At 47.1% G+C, this 20,165-nt stretch overlaps 8 protein-coding genes across 8 annotated transcripts; all 8 read left to right on the top strand.

The window, feature by feature from the left end:
* Positions 1-1,600: 1,600 nt before the first annotated feature.
* Positions 1,601-1,876, top strand: EDB93DRAFT_1083582 (uncharacterized protein; the record flags this gene model as incomplete). The annotated part of the gene is made up of 1 exon (XM_041445768.1): positions 1,601-1,876. A coding segment is annotated over one exon (276 nt), but the record flags the coding sequence as incomplete, so codon positions are not given.
* Positions 1,877-2,221, top strand: EDB93DRAFT_1083792 (uncharacterized protein; the record flags this gene model as incomplete). Its single annotated transcript, XM_041445786.1, has 1 exon — positions 1,877-2,221. A coding segment is annotated over one exon (345 nt), but the record flags the coding sequence as incomplete, so codon positions are not given.
* A 1,807-nt stretch (positions 2,222-4,028) lies between these two features.
* Positions 4,029-5,103, top strand: EDB93DRAFT_1276973 (uncharacterized protein; the record flags this gene model as incomplete). Its single annotated transcript, XM_041454413.1, has 2 exons — positions 4,029-4,472; positions 4,519-5,103. 2 exons carry the CDS (start codon positions 4,029-4,031, stop codon positions 5,083-5,085), a joined length of 1,011 nt encoding a protein of 336 aa, XP_041308569.1. The 3' UTR covers positions 5,086-5,103.
* Positions 5,104-5,663: 560 nt separating this feature from the next.
* Positions 5,664-8,286, top strand: EDB93DRAFT_1249538 (uncharacterized protein; the record flags this gene model as incomplete). Its single annotated transcript, XM_041452873.1, has 9 exons — positions 5,664-5,733; positions 5,792-6,096; positions 6,156-6,202; positions 6,261-6,809; positions 6,851-7,010; positions 7,059-7,523; positions 7,569-7,765; positions 7,816-8,126; positions 8,180-8,286. 9 exons carry the CDS (start codon positions 5,664-5,666, stop codon positions 8,284-8,286), a joined length of 2,211 nt encoding a protein of 736 aa, XP_041308568.1.
* A 1,316-nt stretch (positions 8,287-9,602) lies between these two features.
* On the top strand, positions 9,603-11,012 carry EDB93DRAFT_1249536 (uncharacterized protein; the record flags this gene model as incomplete). Its single annotated transcript, XM_041452872.1, has 8 exons — positions 9,603-9,691; positions 9,739-9,882; positions 9,941-10,049; positions 10,098-10,291; positions 10,341-10,473; positions 10,527-10,655; positions 10,700-10,845; positions 10,895-11,012. The coding sequence occupies 8 exons, from the start codon at positions 9,603-9,605 to the stop codon at positions 11,010-11,012; spliced, it is 1,062 nt and encodes a 353-aa protein (XP_041308567.1).
* A 908-nt stretch (positions 11,013-11,920) lies between these two features.
* Positions 11,921-13,255, top strand: EDB93DRAFT_1140801 (uncharacterized protein). The gene is made up of 7 exons (XM_041449289.1): positions 11,921-12,259; positions 12,318-12,480; positions 12,531-12,631; positions 12,682-12,766; positions 12,823-13,058; positions 13,087-13,091; positions 13,118-13,255. Exons 1-7 carry the CDS (start codon positions 12,241-12,243, stop codon positions 13,154-13,156), a joined length of 648 nt encoding a protein of 215 aa, XP_041308566.1. The 5' UTR covers positions 11,921-12,240; the 3' UTR covers positions 13,157-13,255.
* Positions 13,256-16,655: 3,400 nt separating this feature from the next.
* EDB93DRAFT_1140791 (uncharacterized protein) lies at positions 16,656-17,055 on the top strand (the record flags this gene model as incomplete). The annotated part of the gene is made up of 2 exons (XM_041449288.1): positions 16,656-16,887; positions 16,943-17,055. Coding segments are annotated over exons 1-2 (213 nt in total), but the record flags the coding sequence as incomplete, so codon positions are not given.
* Positions 17,056-17,514: 459 nt separating this feature from the next.
* EDB93DRAFT_318258 (kinase-like protein) lies at positions 17,515-18,921 on the top strand. The gene is made up of 8 exons (XM_041456071.1): positions 17,515-17,779; positions 17,832-17,935; positions 17,994-18,075; positions 18,130-18,204; positions 18,256-18,315; positions 18,371-18,414; positions 18,472-18,574; positions 18,628-18,921. Exons 1-8 carry the CDS (start codon positions 17,627-17,629, stop codon positions 18,835-18,837), a joined length of 831 nt encoding a protein of 276 aa, XP_041308564.1. The 5' UTR covers positions 17,515-17,626; the 3' UTR covers positions 18,838-18,921.
* The last annotated feature ends 1,244 nt before the right edge of the window (positions 18,922-20,165 follow it).

Here is a 20,165-nt window from a genome sequence, read left to right as displayed (position 1 = left end):
CATATCTCACTGATCAGTTTTACCTACTTGAACTATTCCGAACTTCCATGTGTGCAGTGCAACTGCTACAAGTATTCCAGTATTATATTGTTCACTATATGCTATCTCATCTAGTACAGTGCACTACAAGTTTGAAGTTGGGAAAAGAAGAACGAGAGCACCCACATGGGGTTGATATACTGAACAACATTGACAATGAAACTCTGCTGGCAGTACCCGAACTCTACACAGAGATATTGTGGAGTGCCCCAGAGTGCCCCAACGTCGGATCGCAAGTTGACATCCGAGTCTCTTTCTTATCGCAACTCTTACTACCAGGTCAAAAAGTAGTAGCATGGCTCTCATGCAACTCTCATGCATGGGAAGGAAAAAGATGCAGAGCATGAACTGAGTGAGTCTTCGATTGTTCATCGAATTTAACTCTGACGCGACACCAGCCTCTGACCCCGGTTTCGTTACATTCTTTTCCAAACTCCCAAAGAAATCTCCTGAAACTGGAACGATCCGTCTATTTGATCACACAGACTACTACTCTGTCCACAGGCAGGATGCTCACTACGTTGCAACGCGCATCTTTCATACCAACTCTATCCTCAAGTATCTAGCTGGTGGTTGTTACGCTTAGCCATACCCTGGCTCACTCCTTTTTGCGAGATGCCCTCACATCTAAACAGCTGCGCGTGGAAATCTGGGTGCCTGCACCAGGGAAGGGAAGGAAAGCTTCCAAATTTGTTTTGAAAAAAGAGGTGAGCAAGTCATGTCTTGTCTTTATAGCCATGATGTAATCATTTGAAAGGCATCACCTGGAAATCTCCAAGCCATGGAAGACCTTCTCTTGCCAGTTCCAATGTTACATCGGCACCTATCATTTTAGCTGTCAAAATATCATCAGCTTCGGTCATGAACAAAGCCAAGATCAAGTCAGTTGGCATTGCCTTCACGGACACCAGTGTCAGGGAGTTCGGAGTTGCTGATTTCATTGACAATGATTCTTTCTCGAATCTGGAGGTGGGTTTACTCACAGACTGTCGCCACTCTCGCCTCACTAGAATAGTCTCTTGTCACACAGCTTTCAGTCAAAGAAGCCATTATTCCCACTGGAACAGTATCTGGGACAACGGACTGTGACCTCAATTTGAGCAAGTTAAAAGCTGTGTTTTAAAGATGCGGCGTTGTTGTGACCGAACGCAAACCAAGTAAGTCAACATCTATGTGGTTTCTTAAGTCTATCTAATTTCAGGTTCTTAGGCGAGTTTACTGTGAAACATGTGGAAGACGACATTAAGAAATTAATGATTGACTCGGAAACGGATTCAGAATCTGCTGCTCCAATTCATGGGTTTTGATTTGTAAACTGCATAAACAACACTCATCATATTATTTAGCTGAACTCTCCCTTCCTTCAGCCCCATCTGCACTTTCTGCCTTAATCAGCTGCCTTTCTCTCTTCTCGTCCGCTCTGGGTCTGGAGCCACTCTCGCACGTTCGGGGTCAGCAGCCACTCTTTGCCACTCTTGGCCTGCAGCCATTCTTGGCCACTGAACATTCCACAGAGGGTGACCCTATCAAGCGCGAAGACGAGGAAGCAAATCTTGCAGATGTTGGCTATGACGATATTGGTGGCTGTCGAAAGCAAATGGCCCAGATCCGTGAACTCGTCGAGTTGCCATTACGCCACCTGCAACTCTTCCATTCCATCGGTATCAAACCTCCTTGTGGTATTCTGATGTTCAGTCCCCCCAGTACTAGAAAGACATTGATGGCTCGTGCGGTAGCCAACGAGACTGGCACATTCTTCTTCTTGATCAACGGCCTGGAGATCATGAGCAAGATGGCTGGTGAGAGTGGAAGGCCATTTTCGCCCTCCTGGGGTTGAGAGCCGGAGGCATTTCGAAAATCACCTCTTTACCGACTCTTAAACACTAATGACAACGAGAACGAGATGGCCATGGTTGTCATGGGTCCAGGGCCATGGACATTTCATCATGCACTGCAGCTTCCTCAACACTGCTTCCTCATTAATTTCTCCAATCGGAACAGAAAGAGCAATGTCACTGTCAATCACATACTTAAGATTTCCCTTCGTGTAGAGCGTGGTGATGACGAGGCGATGGACCCACTGACAAAGAAGCTGAAGCTATTTGACATCCTCATACAAATGCCTGTGCGCAACTTATCTGTAAGTTCTTTGCGTATATTCCATTTCAGTACACCTTTTTGAGTAACTCGTGTCTCCAGTGTCACTGTACCCCAGTGTGGACATCTCTACCCAGGTACCACAAGGTGCTAGAACGCAAGTTTGGCAGCAAACATGTATCCTGTCCATGTGACATCCAGGCTGCGCGCAGCGCTTTGCACTGCGCTCTGAACAATAGCGATTTGCACACGCCTGTCTCATTGAGCCGCTTAGTCTTGAATGACTTCACCGTGTCGTCTGCAGAGAATAACTTGCCGGCGGAGCACAGCAGAACGCTCATGCAAACACTGGTGGGGCAGAGCATGCAGTATGAATGGCTGATGTCGGGATTCAGCCATTCCTGTGCCATTTGGGTCTACACCCACTTTTGCCTGCCCTGGGTCTGTATCCACTCTCACCTGCCCAGGGTACCCAGCCATTCTTGCCCGCCCTTACTAGTACCCTTTCTCGGCTGATCCCTCCAATGGTGCATACAAGGTACGGACACTCGATCTAGCATGATATATGCGCTCTGGACTATGCGCATACTGTTACGACTTGGATGGTATCTGTTGGCGACGCTCAAACAGAGCTTGTGTCGTCAACGGTCGAGGACGTCCTTGGGCTAGCCCAAGGTTAGGGGTCGTACTTGGCGTGTCTTCGGCAAGTACGATTTGACGCCTATGTCCAAATCGGGTAGCTTATGTCACGCGGTTGCGAGACGATAAGCGGTATCGGCCTAGGCTTACGACACCCGAAGGTTAATCGTAAGGATCGTCGTTAATTAGAAGGACAGAAGTCCGACTAGTTAACAGGGGCTTTGCTCGTCGACGAAGTCGATGAGTAAAGGTCGAGACTATAGGCTTATCCGCGAGGAGCAGATAAGAAGATAGAATATAGACTGCTGGCGAGGCAGAAGGATCACTCTGGTGAGAGTAGGAGGTCAAGAACCAAGTAGATTCAAGTTAAGGAATATAGTACATGGTAGCGAGTTTATATAGAGGATAGGACGCGTATTAGTGGATGATAACTCGTACTACCGGGAGAGGCAATCGGTAAAGGGTAAGACCATAACAGGAAGGCACATTCGGTCTAGGTAGAACGTGCTAGATAATAAAGTGAGTCAGAGATCGGAATAAGAAGTGAAACATGCAGGGGCACGATCGTGCAGCTGCGGATCCAAGTATAAGTCACATGTGCGACTGCGCACTGAGTCAGAGATCAAGAAAGGAAATGGGGCAAAGGGGATGCGTCGTGCATCGTATCATAGGTTACCATCCAGATGGTAAGGGCAAGGGGGACTGTCCACAGGATCAGTCAGGTGGTGAAACGGAGCATGGGTATGCTTCGTCAGCGAAAGGGTCCGACCAGATGTACTGGCTTTGCTGAAGCGACAAGTAGAGGGTGAAAGGGAATGCGAGGATGACAAGGATGACAAGGGTAAGGTCGGGGTAAGGGTATGACGCGAGGGCTGATACGAGGAGTATTAGGAGAAAAATGGTAGGGGCCCAAGCGTCTAGATGTTCTTGTAACACATACCTCCCACCTCATGGTGATCTCGTCTTTGTTCTGCTCTCATGCCTTCTTTTACCCCCACCTTGCTACTGCACATGCTCTCCTAAGCTTATATGCTCTATTATTGTCACTTTTTGATGTGCGTCGTTCATAGTTTTCACCCCCGCCCAAGCTGACTTGTATGTAACGCGCCACACGATCCGACTCGCAGAGCTTCACACAAACTGAGAATATACAGGACCTCCTGCCTCTCGATGTTGCTTGGTACTGAGACTTTTGACGGTACCATGTCACCCACCACAATGTTTGTCCCAGCACCATCGTTTTCACCGTCTCCATGTCAAACGTCCAACTCCAGCACCAGCAATGCCACGGCTATATCTATCCCCAGCCATTTGCAGCAGCCCCCAACAGCACAACAACGAGGCTGCCAACACCAACGACAACACCAGCATGGATACTATCCGAGCCCTCTACGCCATCAGGCGTACGGCCATATGACACGTCAGCAAATGCTGATGTGGCACGAACACGAACGCACGAGGAACAAGGTTCAAGTTTGAGCCCGGAGGTTCCACGGGTACCTCCTGTAGTTACAGCCCCACCACCAGAACCACCAAAGAAGAAGTTCACCTCTGCGTCATCCTCATCTTCTGATTCTTCAACGATATCAGCTGTTTCGGTGTCGACTATGTGCCTGTCACCTCGGCTTGTGTTGAACATGGAACCTAGTACGGAGCCTGATCTGATGCAAGCCACCCCCTGCCTCTGCCACCTCTGTGTCATCCTCGTCTACAGTCATACCCCCTGCACCTAATCAAGTGTAGACAATCACAAAAGAGCAAGAGTGTATTTTGCAACAACCTACACCTGCTAACTTGCCTATCCTGACTATGCGCCCAGCCTTTCCATCCCCGAAATCCTATTCCATTGCAAGCTTGTCACGACATGAGCGTAAGCCATCGGCTGGCCTATCGTGTTCCAACTCGAGATCTCGTTCCAGATCAAAGTCTCACTCCAGGTCTCGCACACCATTGCCTTCGTTGGCATCCATACAGATGTCGCCCCAAAGTACAGCAGTCCCTGTGCCCAGGTCTAGCTCGTTCCCGTCCACATCTGGATTGCTTCAGCCACCCAACCCGCCTTGTGGCCGATTTGTGTCGTCATCAACATTGCCCTCACATGCCGAGGGGCAGCAGTCACAAGGATGGAGTGCAATGCAGACATCTTCATTCTCAGATCATGACAGTGAGAGTACGGACAGCCTTGGGAGCCTCAGCCCTGACGGTGGATTTGGACTGGCCATCGGAATTGGCAGTGCTTACGTAGGTGGACGAGATTGGGATGCGCGCAGCGATCGCCAAAGGGAGGGAGTCGTACGCATTGCGGGGTGAGGTCAAGATCGTGTTGGGGTCTGAACTCGTCATACCCTATGGGCTCTGCCAGTATGCGGGAGTTTACCTGTGCGGATCCCTAGCACTAGGTTCCTTACATTGTAGTGCTTTACAATACTTTGTACTCTTGTCACAGCAATCAATATCTGGTTCTAACTGAATATCTCTGTGTGATTTGACAGTAATTATTTGCTGCTGAGTTTGCAGATGGGTCTGGGCACTGCCGGCTGAGTTTGAATCATCTGAATCGTTCAGTATATCAACCCACGCTCGTCATTTGAAACTTCTTTCGGACACTAGCAACACCATCGTCAAAATATTCGTATGACCAATTATTTACATGTACATGTCAGTAGTAGTTACTTTAGCTGAGATTGACGAGACTGCCATCATAATCTTATCAATTACTAAGCCGGATTATTAATTCACCTCAAATACTAGTAGGATGCGCGTCTCCACACTTCTTTCTCCTACAACTAGTACTACTTGAAACTTGGATGATCTAGATTATCATGCATAGTATGTGAGGTGTTGAGTTCATTACTATGTGATGTAAGGATTGACATGTTTCAGATAGGATGTCCAAACACGTGGCATTTGATGATGGTGAACATGCTCCAAAACGCGTCAGGATCGATGTCGATGACGGTAAGTCATAATGTGTATATTCCCGATATTGTCATTCACAAGCCTGTTGGTACGACAGGAAATTGTCAGCTGTCGCCATTGGCAGACCCAGCCGCATGGGAGATTCTTGAGCAGTATCTCACCACGGATATGACGTACCCTCAGATGGAACAGGTGTTTTCTGCTTACCTCGGCAACCAATACGTTGCAGACGACTGGAATGATGCCAGAGATGCATTGTTTTCTGGTGATGACGATAATAGCATCGCCTTGGCAAACCTCCACGCCCTGAAGACCAGTCACATACCCCTTCCCTCGTCTTCATCAAGGACGGGCAGTTTATTGTCAAGAACTTCCGTTCAACAACTCCGTAGATGCTCTCAAGTAAGTTTATCATAATTAGTGATGACTTCAATTCTAAATCTCAATGTAGTCCAGGACAGTTGGTCGCTCAATCACTCGTGTTCAATGATCGGGTAGACGTCCCGAAGTAAGTATATATCTGATGAATTTGATGTGTTTTGGTGCTAAATAAATGTCTAGCCAAGTCCATACATCATCACTGAAGCAGATGAAGACGACGAGGAAGAAGAAGATGATGATGAAGAAAGGGGGAGTGATGGCGTTTCTGAGCAGTCATTGAAGGTTGTGCGCAATTTTGGACCATCAGCCAAGGATAGGTTGGCTGCAACATTCAACAACATTTTCGATCGGGTTGAAGGAACCGCACCTAGTTTATCAGAATTGTGCCAAGCTCGCCATTGCATCGCTGTCCCGTCCTCCCGTGTGATCGGAGGCAGAATGTATTGCCTTCATGTCAACAGTACATTTTCGAAACTAATTTTGGCGCAACATATCTCTCATGACATGCCAGGAAGTAGCACAGATTATATTGCCGAGCACCTTTGTCATCAAGGGTTTCATGTTACGGTGTCGATTTGGACGGCAGGTCAGCTCTACGTTGTGGCAGATAGCCCCAGAACTATCACAGCATCACTTCCAACCTCGCACACTTTCGCAGTCAAACAGTATGTTCTAATCCCAGATGAAGAACGCGAAGCGGTCGATAATTCTTGCACCAAACTCCCCAACCCAGCGTGGGTGAGAATCAAATATGGCCTGTACAAAGGCGATATAGGCGAAGCGACATGGATGTTCCACTCGAGGATGTGGAGCGTGTCTTTTGTGTCGGCGATGAGGTTAGAGTGGTAGCAGGTTCATACATGGGGTTGGAGGGGCATATTGTTCAGATTAGTGATGATATGTTTCACGTTTGTCAGGATGTTTCCAAGGAAGAGGTAACTTTTTCCCTAAATTCAATCAAATCGATCTAACGCTTTACATAGGTACTCATTTCAAGGTACTACGTAGACCGTCGCCCCTTGCATCACATGCTTCAAACATGGCTACCCTCGCTGCAACACTTGGAGCCTCTTCCTGAGGCCGAATCTATACAAATCGGGGACCATATAGAAGTGCTTGCAGGTCCACACTTCAAGAAATGCGGCATCGTGGAGTGGATTGCTATGAAGGGAACCATGTTGTGGTTCTGGGACACGAATCCTCTCTTGGTTGGGGATGACGTTGAGCCTAGTGTTGGACCATCAAGAATTTGTGTTCCCGTGACAATTGTTCAGCGGACCAAGCTCCCAACTACGATAATATTCACCAAGGAAAGGGGGTATGATGTAAAGGCTGGAGACATGGTGAGTGTTGCCCACAGGCCAGAGTATCAGAGGAGAGGGGTTGTGCAGAGTGTCGATTTTCCAAACGCGTGCTTGACCCTTCTATCTGACGGTGATCACACCCTCGTAAGTATCAATTACTTTGACTTGAGCATGGCTGACCTATCACAGGTCGAAGTCCCAATCACATTTGTAACAAAGCGCCGCAATGTGAACTTAGATTCATTCAACAAGTTTATTCGCCAAGAAGTGTTCATTGTTGGGGGCGACCTGAAAGGTTACCGAGCGACATTAGCTCCCGACACTTGCACCATCGCTGTGCATGGGCAAGCGCGCACTACTGTCAGATGCCGTGACGTTGTCACGAGGTGAGTGTTGCAGAAAATTTCGCGGCAGCCAAACTGTTAATGGTTGTTAGCTATGGAATGAGATTAAATGGTGTTATACTGGAGGGACTAGAGATGATTTCATTCTGCGAAATCCGGAGAAGATCATACACAACAACAACGGCGCCACAGCGGAGTGTCACTCCACCACCTGAACGAATTCCATCTACCTTGCCAGCTAATAATCTGTCATGGGCTTCCTGGAGCTTCAACCCAGAAGATATTGCAGATCGTCCCCCATTGCATGTCACTCCCCACACCTCGGAATATAACCCTTGGGTTGTCAACCCCGAGGACACTCAAGATGAAATCGATACTGGAGCGGAGAAACTTTCAGACAATGGTGAGTAATACAATGGAGGAATCAAGCGTGTGGCTCATTTTATTTTATCACAGTATCGTTGCCTTGGTTGATGGGGAAGGAGTATTCATCAATGTTCCTTCTTCATCATGTGGTGCTCAAAGTTTCGGTGCGCTTTATGGGAGGCAGGTTACACAAATGATATGTGTCAACAGCATGCCCTGACCCGTTCTGCGGTGTGAATGGACCGGCACCTGACAACTGTGTTGCTGTATTCTGCACATCCAGCAATGCAGGCGCCGCCATTCAGCATTACCACATCCCTGCCAAAGATCTCAGCCCAGCCCAGCCACGCAGAAAAAACCAACTGGTCTTCATTCTGAGTGGGAAGTATTGTGGTCGCATCTTTACAGTCACAAGGTGCAATATGAAGAAGAATACTGTCGAGGTTGCGACTTCACCTACAACTTATATTACTCTTGCTTTCGAGCTGATATGTCTTGTCGAACTGGCGCAACACGTGATGTAATAGTGTACGGATCGTAGTACATTTGAGTAGTGATGAATTTAACAATTTGGCCCACGATAGGCCCTCGCACACCTGCATCCATTTTTCAGAGACCCTATCTCACTTTTCTCCCCGTGTGGAACCCTCACATGCTCTCCCAGGCCAAGAACTCTGCAGAGTTTCCGGGAGAAGAAGTACCCAGGGGAATCTGAGCAAGGTCGGGTACGTAAATGTCACTGGGCATGTGACGCTCAAGGTTGTCGGCACGGTAGTACTCTTCGAGCCATCTATACCTGTACACTATCACCCTGTCTGTGAGGTACGCAATATGTTCTTCCGTGCTTCTTAACTGTTCCTCGAGTTGATTCAGTTCAGACCTCGCTTTGTTCGCACAATTTTCGCCGACACCTAGGTGGGTCTTTTGTTAGACTGACGTCCAGATTTAATTAAGAAATCTCACCTTTAGTTTGCATTGCTCTGTTGTTGTTAGATGGAATTACCTGTACTGTAAGTCTTGTTCTGCATTTCGATGTGACAGTGTCACTCACTTGCACTTAGTACCGGTCGGTGTGTGGAGTAAAGGAAGTTGGAAGCTTCAGGTGAACATTGTGAGTTTGTACTACGTCATATCATATTCGAAGAACTAACTCTAGTGTGACATTGCTTGCAACGAGAATGCATTGTCGCAAACGTGTCTGAGAGGGTGAGTCTGGCGTGCTATTGTGCATGATATGATATTGACTATTGCTGCCAACAGTTTATATATGTGTGTGCTTGCATGTGTGCCTGTGTGTATGGGCCAGATTTACGGCACCGGCAGGTGACATAACGCCATCAAGTCCCGATCCTGATGGTGTGGCTCGGATGGCGCTCAGATAATATGCCATCCATAATATTTATGGCATAGTGTGCCAAGGTCCGTTCCCGTTTCGAATCTGATGGCGTGCTCAAAGGTATAAAGTCTCACCTCACCTACTACTGACATGAGTCGTCTGCTCCTTTATCTTAGAATGAGTGGTGACGAAAACAATCCCCATCCTGGCGATACTTCTCACAAGCATAGTGGTTCGGCACTTCACATGGGCCCACATAAAAAAGTGTAAGGGTTCATCTTGAAACACACTTGTCCTGACGTGTCTTCATCAGTGCCTCTTCAAATCCCCTGGTTCTCCATGGGCGACACTTCGGTCGGATGGTATTCGCACTATGCAATTATCCGTCTCTTTTGACTGGAGGTATGCTTCGACTCGAAGAATTACAGGATTCTTCAATAGAAGATTATCCAGCCGAGTGAGTAGAATCGCGTCAATTGAATACTAGCAGTGTCTAACAGTACTTTCAACTTTAGTGTTCGACGTGAACATAGGGTATTTATGGAGCTTGTAGACTCCTATCCTAATCTTCTAGAACGTCTGACAACTGGCAAGGAGGAAGATGTCATCCATGTCAGAGAATTGGTAAGTATTGAAATACTTAAAGGTCTACTCATGGTCATCTTCTCGTAGATTGGCAAAGGAGCCTCCAGTGCACGAGGCGACGGCACAAAAACCCTCAAATCCGCTGTGCTCGAATGGCTTATGCCCAAAGGCCAGCCACTTATACCGCCTCTCTCCCAAAACATCAAATCTGATTGCAGTTTCAATCATGAAGTGACCGGTGCATTGCTCTGCCCCGCAGGCCTCGACTGGTCGAATGCCGAGTAAGCCCTTTCATTTTTCAATGAAGATACCCGCCACAATGCTATTCAGAACTAAGCAGAATCTTAAAAGCGGTGAAATAGAAGTCCGTGGCGACCAGTGGCCGATGTTTCTATATGCTAAGTATGCCTATGATCCCGAAGATCCATGGCAGGGTCTATTGAGGAGCGACATACTTATATTTGTGAGGACATTATCAGTGGTCGTGTTCTTACTCAATTCTATTTCTTTTAATAGGGGTTCAAACATGTATTTACCTCTCCAAGTTCCGTAGAAAAGGAACCGAAAGCCACGCGCTCCGGTAATGCACACCTCCATGGGATGAAATCTGTGACGAAAGGATCCCTGGCTTACATTGCCACACAGGTGTGTCGGAAATTTCAAGATGACCCCCTTACTTACTGTTCTAGGTTCGGTTTTCATTGAGTTCTTCGTCTGTATTTTCACGCACGGACACTGTTACGGACTCAGAAAATTTTTATCACAGCATTCTTGACCTATTGGAGGATCCAGACGAGACTGAGGAAGTAGTAGACCTAATGGCTTGGTGGACACAGTTCGTAATGCATCTCATTAACTTCGAGCTCTACATTAACACATCACAGTCGCATTTTCCCTAATCCCTCCAGTTCACAGCGAGCTATCAGCAAAAACAGCGCGCTATCCAAAATTCGGGAGAAGTGCACTGCCCTTCAAGCACTGACCAATGATGGTGCTAATTAATTATATATTTCACAATGTTGTTCTACATGCTCTGTAGTGTATATATCTACATATTGTAAGGACAGAATATAATTGATTATTGCTCCTCCATCTTGCATGTCTGCCAAAATATCAACAACTTGCTATGGTAAGATGCGGCCACAATGTTATGAATGGCAGAATCTACCATCAGAAGCTACCTTTGTGAGGGTGTTTGTGTTTGACAATAGATCAACAGCTTGTTACAGTATGATAGCTCAGTGCCACATGTTGGCGTACTGTTGGTGATGGCATGGTCCACCATCGCAGTCTGCCTGTCTCAAGCTAGATATATTTGGCAAAAGCTAGCCATTCCGCTACCCCATGCTGACTCGTTGTCACATACTGGCACACTGTTGGCAATGGCATGGTCCACCGTCGCAGTCTGCCTGTCTCAAGCTAGACATATTTGGCAAAAGCTCGCCATTCCGCCACCCCATGCTGACTCATTGCTGCATGCTGGCGCACTGTTGGTGATGGCATGGTCCACTGTTGCAGTCTGCCTGTCTCAAGCTAGATATATTTGGCAAAAGCTCGCCATTCCACCACCCCACACTGACTCATTGCCACATGCTGGTGCACTGTTGGTGATGGCATGGTCCACCATCTCTAACAACTTATGTAAGGGTAGAGATATTTGACAATATAATAACTGGGTGCCAATAGACCACAGCTTGCCACCATAGGTCTACCAATATGGTAGCTTTGGCAGATCCCACCAGTGTAGTCTGCCTATCTATTCTCTTATCATGTCATCTGCAATTGTGATATATGTGTGTTATTATGCATTAAATAATACTAGCTAAAGGTTTGTCAATTTGTGGTCGAATGCCTGATGAAGTCACTAAGTCGCCCTATTTGGGAAATGTTATACTTTACCGTTTTATGACGTTGCGGCTTGTGAAAAGTCGCCCACACGGTGTCCACAGCGATGATGACCCTTTGCGAGAACAATGGCTCTTTATTCCCCAGATCAGATGATTCCCTGGACTCAGATTTTATGAAAAGCAGACCGGTGGCCAGTGGAAGACTATCAATTCAGAAATTCCCTGTCCTTCTGTCTACTTCAGCTGTCATCCGACAGTGGAGGCATTGTCGTTCCCTTTCTTTTACTTTCTCTGTTGCTGGTCATCTCTTACTTTTGTAGCATTTAACTCTCCTTCCTGGCATAGTGTCATTTTGATCGTCTGTTGCATTTACATTGCCCGTGATGCTACCACCCAAAGCTTGTGAGTACTACCATCCAGGAACTTTGTACTTGCGAGTTGACAGGATGATGGCCGTCAGATATCTTCATCAGTCTCAATACTGTCCGCGTTCTTAGCATCATCGCTCTTCTTTTGGTTTTCTCTAGCAGCATCATGGTGATGGTTGATGACATCGAGGCAGTCAATGTATTTGTCGATGGCGGGAGCAACTCAAACTCCACGATCAACTATGCCTACATACAGTGAGTTTTCTTGTCAAGGTCACTGCGAATGTACTCAATTTTCTGGCTAGAAACAGTACAGTTCCTAATCAGCCAGCTGGCGTGTTTTGGGCAGTATTGAATCGGTTGTTGATCATTGCACAAACCGTCGTTTTGATTCTTTCAGAACTAGGTATGATATTGGCAACGGTGTGTGAGTATGCGTCTTATCAACTTCTCAAGGCTGGCCCGCGGCGTTCTTTGATCATTACTTCCCCGTTCTCGGGAGTGACTTTGGGCTAGGTGCTTTGGGAGTGATGCAATGTCTGTAAGTCGATAAGTCCCTCCAATCGCTTTCTTACCAACTCATCTATACATCAATAGGATAGGAGCTTCTGTTCTTTCTCACTTCGTCAAAGTCTTCCCCCTCGTCTCTGGTTTCTTCCTCTTTTCCATTGGCTGTCTCAACATTCTAATCGGCCTTATCTTCCGAGAACGCGTCAAGTCTACGCGTTCCATATTGTCATTCCGGGACAGAGCAGAGGACATGTTGTCATCGCTGGATAATACTAAAGATAGACCGTTCAGCAAATATAGGATGGATCGAGACGCAGAAATGGGTGCGTGACGAGATTTGAGTTAGCACAGGCATCACTGACATTTACTTGTTGTAGGTTTTAGTGTTAAAGAACCGGATGCTGCGCACACTCTCACTTAGCTGTATGATCGATGCCGTTGTTCCCCAATTCTCGCCAGTATTTACCATGTCCGATGTGCTCTTGAGACCAGAAATGTATTTTCTTTTTCTATCCCTTCACTGAACTGTGAAACTATTGAATACACCATCTATGTCATTGAAGAAGCAAGACGTCCTCGGGTGATATATCACACAAAAGGTGTATGAGATTCTTCGAGCAACATATTTTCCGAAGTGCGGAAGAGACAGCTATAAGTGCTTTTGACTCTGCGTTTGTCTGTGGCGAACGATAACGACCATCGTACACTAAACTTAGAAGACCGACGCAGTCCCAAGTTCTACTCTGTCGTCCTGGGATAGTTTGCTGATGTAGTTGAACAGATCCAGCGCCATAGCAGTCCAAAAATTGATAACAAGATGTAAATACCTACTGAACCATGTGCATAGCCCTCCGTCAACACATCACACCTCACCTCAAACCTACAGACACAGGCGTCTGTTCCTTCCCAGCCTACATGAGCATCGGCTCCGATACGCAGGTGTAGTTAAAGGTCCTGTGAAAGTTGACAAAGATGAGGAGCCCTAGTCAACAGTAATATCCTTTAGTTTCTAGCGGAAATCAACGTCACGGTGGTGATAATTTACTTAGTTATCTATCTTGGATTTTTAGTCCAACATTTGAGTCCCCGACCATGCCCTTGTTTCCTAAATATCGTTGAAGGCAGCGTTACTGTCATTTGCGACTTGTGGAGGCTAGTACGGTCATTTAAAAGGACCTCGTTGGAATTATATGGGAAGTTCAAGTTACTGAGGTCGATAATACATTGCAGCTCAGCGCTCAGCGTCCCCGAAAGTGTCGACTATTGCTTTCCGAGTCAGCGCCTTGTGTGGTGTGACAATGAGCAAAAAGGCCCAACACTATAGATTTCAGTGCACAGCCAACGGTGTACTATTTTGTCCTGCATTTGATTATCACGGTCTTTCCAAGTCTGTGGGAGAAAAATTGTTCCAAGCAGCTTTTCCAGTCACACCTCAGGCCTTGGCATCTTTGAATCATGTCTTGCGAGATTATTGGCCACATGCACGCGAGGCGCACAATCGCCATGAAAGCCAGGCTCATGGAAGATCTCGGGTCGAGTTTATGATATGTTCAGGAGATGTGAAAATCGTCATACCTCCTTACAGCTCGCCAACAGATTTATTTCGACATCAGCAAAACACTCGGTCACTTACCTTATTTATTTGCTGAACTTGTCTCAACAACAGTCATCTTTGTATTTACGGTGAGTCTCCTTACCAAAAAAATCGTAGATGTCGTATAAACGGTGAAGTAAATGTGAGGTTTAGTAGTGATGCTAAGGGTTCGTGCTGAGGCTGGGCAGAACTATTCTACGCTGGTACCGAGAACTGGCAGAACCTAACATGCGACGGATTTCTGCCACATATTTTATGCTGGCTGAACTGGCTGAACCTGACATGTGAGTAATTTCTGCCACATTCTGCCGGAAAGGTTCTGCCATCCACTCAACAGTAATTGCAGAGGACAATATAAAAGCCAGCCGTCTTCCTACTATAGTCTTCAGAATTACCTGATCCCACACACACGAATCGCAAACGATGCATTTCTCCTCTGCAATTGTCTTCGCCATCATTGCTAGCTTAGTATCATCAAGCTCTGCCATTCCCACTATTGATAGTGGTGAAAGCCTTTCCACCGACAGATGTCCCGCCCGTTGCAGGAAGGACGCAGACTGCGCACAGTGCTCGGTCAATCGGATACATTGCGTGAGTATCAGCGTTTTCCTGGACCTGATAACATGACTCACCTGCATGGCAGGTTACGGGGTGGTGCGCCTCAGTGAGCTTTCAGCATCGGTGGAGTATGACCGTTGACACTGACGCGCGATTTACTAGTGAATTGATCGACGACAGCGTCAGCTGCGTCGAGTGTTGTGGGTAGAACTAGCACTGCCAGGCAGATGGCAGAACCTCCCGGGCAAAATGTGGCAGAACTTGAACTCCCGCACATGCCGCGTGGGAGGACTCATGTATTATTCCCGCTACCTCTGTAGTGGGTCTTATAGCTCGCTAATTTCACCGTTTTGCGGTAGATTCGTCAGTGTCTGCGTGTATCTGTCGTCTTCGACTTCTTCTTCAACCGCTCGCTTGCTCCGTCATTCTGATCGAGGTTCGCGGTTTTCCGAAAATCTCACAGCTTCTTACAACGACCGCGTGCCATTGGTGGGGCTGAAGACGCACTCGCTGTCAACCCCTATTCACTTCCTGGTGATGTTTTTCCAGTTGTTTCTTTTCTTTTGTTCATTTTTTTGTGTATCTGCTGACATTGGTCTGTTGTATTAGATACCTCGTGTATCTTTGATCGTGACTCCGACCATATACAGTCTGTTCGATCTGATATGTTTTATTCATTTCAGTCAACGTCCCTCGGCGGGGCAGTTTTGTCTTCTCGTCAACGCTCTGAGTCTATTCTCAGTGATGTTTTTTGGGGTCGTTTTCTTCGGGCATTCGTTTCAGTCCTTTTTCGCCTGAAGTTGCACTGCTCAAAAGGGCGTGTCTTTTGCACGGTCTAGAATTCGACAAGTCTTGTTCGTTGACCGAGCTACGTAACCCACTGTTGAGACACCTACTTCATGGGCAGTGCGTCGCTTCGCATGCCCGTTTTAAGCATCGTGATTATACTGCTTGCTGTGAGATTGCTGCAGGTTTTAGTTCGTCTTCTGATTTAGTCGCTTACTTTTTGGACGTGTTGACGTCTGCGGATGTTTGTGCAATATCAGGTGGTCAACTGTGGATTATTGCGCAGAGCATCTGCAATGATTTAGAGCGTGTAAATTTCCCCGAAGAGCGTTACAGGCGAAAGGCTATTTGTATATTGAATATATTTTGTAATAGGCCAGAGGCGAGTATGTCCAAGTCATCGAAGTCGTTGTTCACTGAGGCGGAGCATATGTCAAAACTTTCTTTGGAGGCCATAGCGTCTTGGCACAATTTATCTTTTGTGGCCGCGCCGGAGGTATTAGACATATTTCTAGAGGCCCGCGAGAGGTGTCGTGAGAGTGTTTCTGGATATTCTAGAGGCGCGAGAGGTATCACGACTGATATGGGAGGTTCTAGGAGGGTCGCGAGGTGGGCTAGGAGTGTGTTATTAATAGATGGGGCGAGGGTGAGTCTCAGAGACCAGTTTCCCATAACATAGAAACAGGGTCTCTTAGACCCTATATCGGCACCGAGAAGTGCTGCCTGAGGGTTATAATGCATCAATTTTTTGCCGCCCCAACGGTATGCGTTATGAGCATATCAACTGTATCACGCGGACTTGTTTGGTCATACGTTCAGCCGGGTAATCTCTCAGTTGCGCAATTTTGGTGATGCTCACATTCTGCCGGAAGGGTTCTGCCATCCACGCAACATAGCACCTAGCCTAGAACCTGACATGTGAGGGATTTCTGCCACATTCTTCCGGAAAGGTTCTGGCATCCACGCAACAGTAAGTGCAGAGAACAATATAAAAGCCAGTCGTTTTCCTACTATCGCCTTCAGAATCACCTGATCCTACATACACAAGTCGCAAACGATGCATTTCTCCTCTGCAATTATCCTCGCCATCATTGCTGGCTTAGTATCATCAAGCTTTGCCATCCCCACTATTAATAGTGATGAAAGTGCCACCGACGATCTCAGTTGTCCCGACCATTGCAAGAAAGACTTAGAGTGCAAATCTAGGTCGTGCACTTGGGGCATTTGCGTGAGTATCAGCATTGTCCTGGACCTGATAACACGACTCACCCGCATGGCAGACCTTTGGGGGGTGGTGCACCGTGAGCTTTCACATCGGTGGAGTATGGCCATTGACACTGACGCGCGATTTACTAGTGAGTTGATCGACGACAATGCGTCAGTCTCGTTCTCCCAGAATAGTAAAGTACTGAATTATGTAACAAATTTAAATGACGATCATCCCGATCTTAGTCATCGTATCCCTTTGGCTTTGAGTTCGTCGATTCCCGTTCCTCCTGCTTCGCTTGTGGTCTCCTATCAAGAGTTCACTGCACTGAACTCATGCGTATTAAGCAAGTACTTTGTGTTCTCGAGAGCGTCTATTGGCGTCGAGACAGTATCTGCGGGTGTTTGTCGCCGCGGCGCGAGCTTGAGGCAAGCGGCAAACCGTTGGTTCTTCAATTTGCAATCGACTTCGGAACTTTCCGAGATGGTAATTGAATTTGAATTTTTTGTTCAACCAAATTGAATAACGAGTTTTAGCTTAAGATCTTAGTAAGGGGCCTCTACGACACACCGTGACTTCAACTGACTGCTAGACTAGTTTTGCCAGTGATGAACCCATCGCTATGCAGAATCTTCCTCCGCTGGCTGGGTCAGGTTCCAAACATAGATCGCAGCCTAAATTGGTAGCAGAGAGGTTTCCTGGTGCCGTATCACACACAACATTCATCTCAGTCGCTTTTACCTAACATGATCCTCGAAGTCAGTGAAGTGAGGCGCATTGGACAATATCCTGTCAAGGGAACGGGATCAGCAGACATATGGGAAGGCTACTATTTGAACAAAGAAAGGGTGGCCATCAAAATCCTGCGGGCTGTTCACTGCGGGCCTCAAACGCTCCGAGTAAGTTATCACTCTCCTCTGCTCGAAATCTCATCCTTACATCATTTTCTAGAGGTTCAAGAGAGAGGCGGAGATCTGGAAACTCATGTGGGAAGCTGACCATGGAGAGCATATCCTTCCTTTCTACGGTTTCTGTCAAAACGACGGGCCTTTCCCGTAAGCCCTTCTCCCCATATGGTTGTCCAATCCTCTTACCATATCATTCCATTGGCAGGTATGTTGTAAGTCCATGGATGGTCAATGGCACAGTGGACGAGTATATAAGAAAGCACCCCATCGTAGATCATTATGCTCTGGTATGTACAAGTCTTGTGAACATGCAAGTTTGGTGTGATGTTGACTCGTTGCAGATTAAAGGCATATGTGAGGGTGTGAATGTCTTGCATGACATGACACCCCCGATCGTACACGCTGATCTCAAAGCGGTGCGTAGCTTTCATCTACACTTTGAGGGCTTGACGTGAGTCTGCTTTTAGTCCAATATCGTCGTTGATGCCAGCGGGAACCCCCTGCTGGCCGATTTCGGCTTTGCAAAGGTAGCACGACTTTCCAATAGTTGATCAACCACTCATCACTGATATGTGAAATCAGGTATTGGAAGATGTCACGGGCGTGGATTTCACGATGTCTGTTGGGTACTGAGATCAATCACGCGATTACTTGCGAAGCAGTGCTAACCCGATTTGATTCAGAGTTTCAAATTCTCAGAGATGGCTTGCTCCAGAACTCTACTACGATGGCGGCATGCTTACCACCCAATCTGACATCTTCGCATACGGCATGACTATACTCGAGGTAAGTTAAAATTTCATTCGAGAAAATTTGCATATCTCATAGTATTTGGTCAGATTATGACCCATCAAGTACCATGGCATGAAATCCGCCGCACAACACAAGTTATCATCAAACTCTCCAAGGGGGAGATACCCCCACGACCCAGTGATCCTGCGGCCAGCGAAAGAGGTCTGGATGACCATCTATGGGAGTTGGTCAAGAGCTGCTGGTTAGCCCCTGAGAAGAGACCTTCAGCAAGAGGTATTCTTGCTTTCTTTGGATAGAAAACTCGCTATATCCGTATTGTCACCCTTCCTGTCATATTTTTTAACTTGCATCATCTCAAGTGGAGCTGCAGGTGCCTGAGGAATTCCAAATTCCATTGAGCTTCTAAGTCCATCAGCACTCAACCCTGTCCCCCCACTAGACCGTCGACGAACGCGTCAAAGCGATGGACCTAGAAGAATTCGCGATGGAGCTGAAATACGATAGCGAAAAAGTCTTAAAAGCGTTTCCGTTTCCAGACACAGCAGAAAAGGAATCGCCTTTCATTGTACACAGTACGTCCGGGTTGTTAATAATAATATCGACGCTACCGCCTACTGATCGTATCTTACAGTCGGAAAACCATCCCCTCCCAGTCTTCCACGCCTTGGACCTTGCTCGATAGCGAACACATTCCAGCTTTCGCTACAGAACACATGCAACATACAGATACAGAAGCTATCGAGAGATTGATCGATGTTATTGTGAGAACATGGGAGGAGGAAACACTCGAACTCGAAAGGTCGAGGGATGAGGCGCTGGTTCGTGCCAATGTTCGGCTATTTGTCTGACCGTGCACCACTGGTCTTTTTTAGACAGCAAACGAATCAGTGAAAACGCCATCCGATGACCTCGAGACTGTTCGTGAATGCAACGACCAATAAAAGATCAAGATATTAGAGCAGGAGCTCCGAGATGCTGCTGTGGAGGAGACCAAGAGTGAAGCTTCCAAAACCACATCTCATACTACAAGCTCATGGGAATGGGAAAAGCTCCAAAAGTCGAGTGATCACGGCGTGTTATTCTATATCGGACATAGCCCCGCCTGTGACTCCCACCTAGGCCTGAACCTAGTCAAATTTTGGATATTCTGTCATAGGCAGCAAGTGTCTGGAAGAGGCCACCGCACGATGCCAGCATCAATCCGCCAAACCTCCATTCATCCTACCTACCTACCATCAGGATCTTTACCTCCATTATCCCTGCGAGTCTCTCACGCTTTGCTGTCTGTCCACTGTCTACTACTCACTCGGTATTTACTTATTTCTTACCTGCCTGTCAACACCCGGGCCGTGTCGTTTTTTTTGCAGATCCCAGCCTACGGCTGCCATGTCCTACCTCCGGATGACTAGAATCATGACAACAAGCCGACAAGGATGCCGAGATTGGCACAACGGCTCCATAGATGGGGGAATGCGCGATGGTGACTAACCTACTATGTCCATGTGTTTATCATGATGTGTCTAATACATCAGCTTACATTGATTTCTACAGCAGCCTGCCTTCCTTTTTGCCTACCCTCTACGTAGCCAGAGACCTGACTGCCCTTTCGACTCATCGGTACGTC

This window comes from Suillus bovinus (assembly GCF_016758785.1).
Source record: "Suillus bovinus strain UH-Sbo-P2 chromosome Unknown EDB93scaffold_21, whole genome shotgun sequence".
Taxonomy (NCBI): domain Eukaryota; kingdom Fungi; phylum Basidiomycota; class Agaricomycetes; order Boletales; family Suillaceae; genus Suillus; species Suillus bovinus.
The sequence above is the reverse complement of the archived record's forward strand: the minus strand, read 5'-3'. Positions and strand labels throughout refer to the sequence as shown.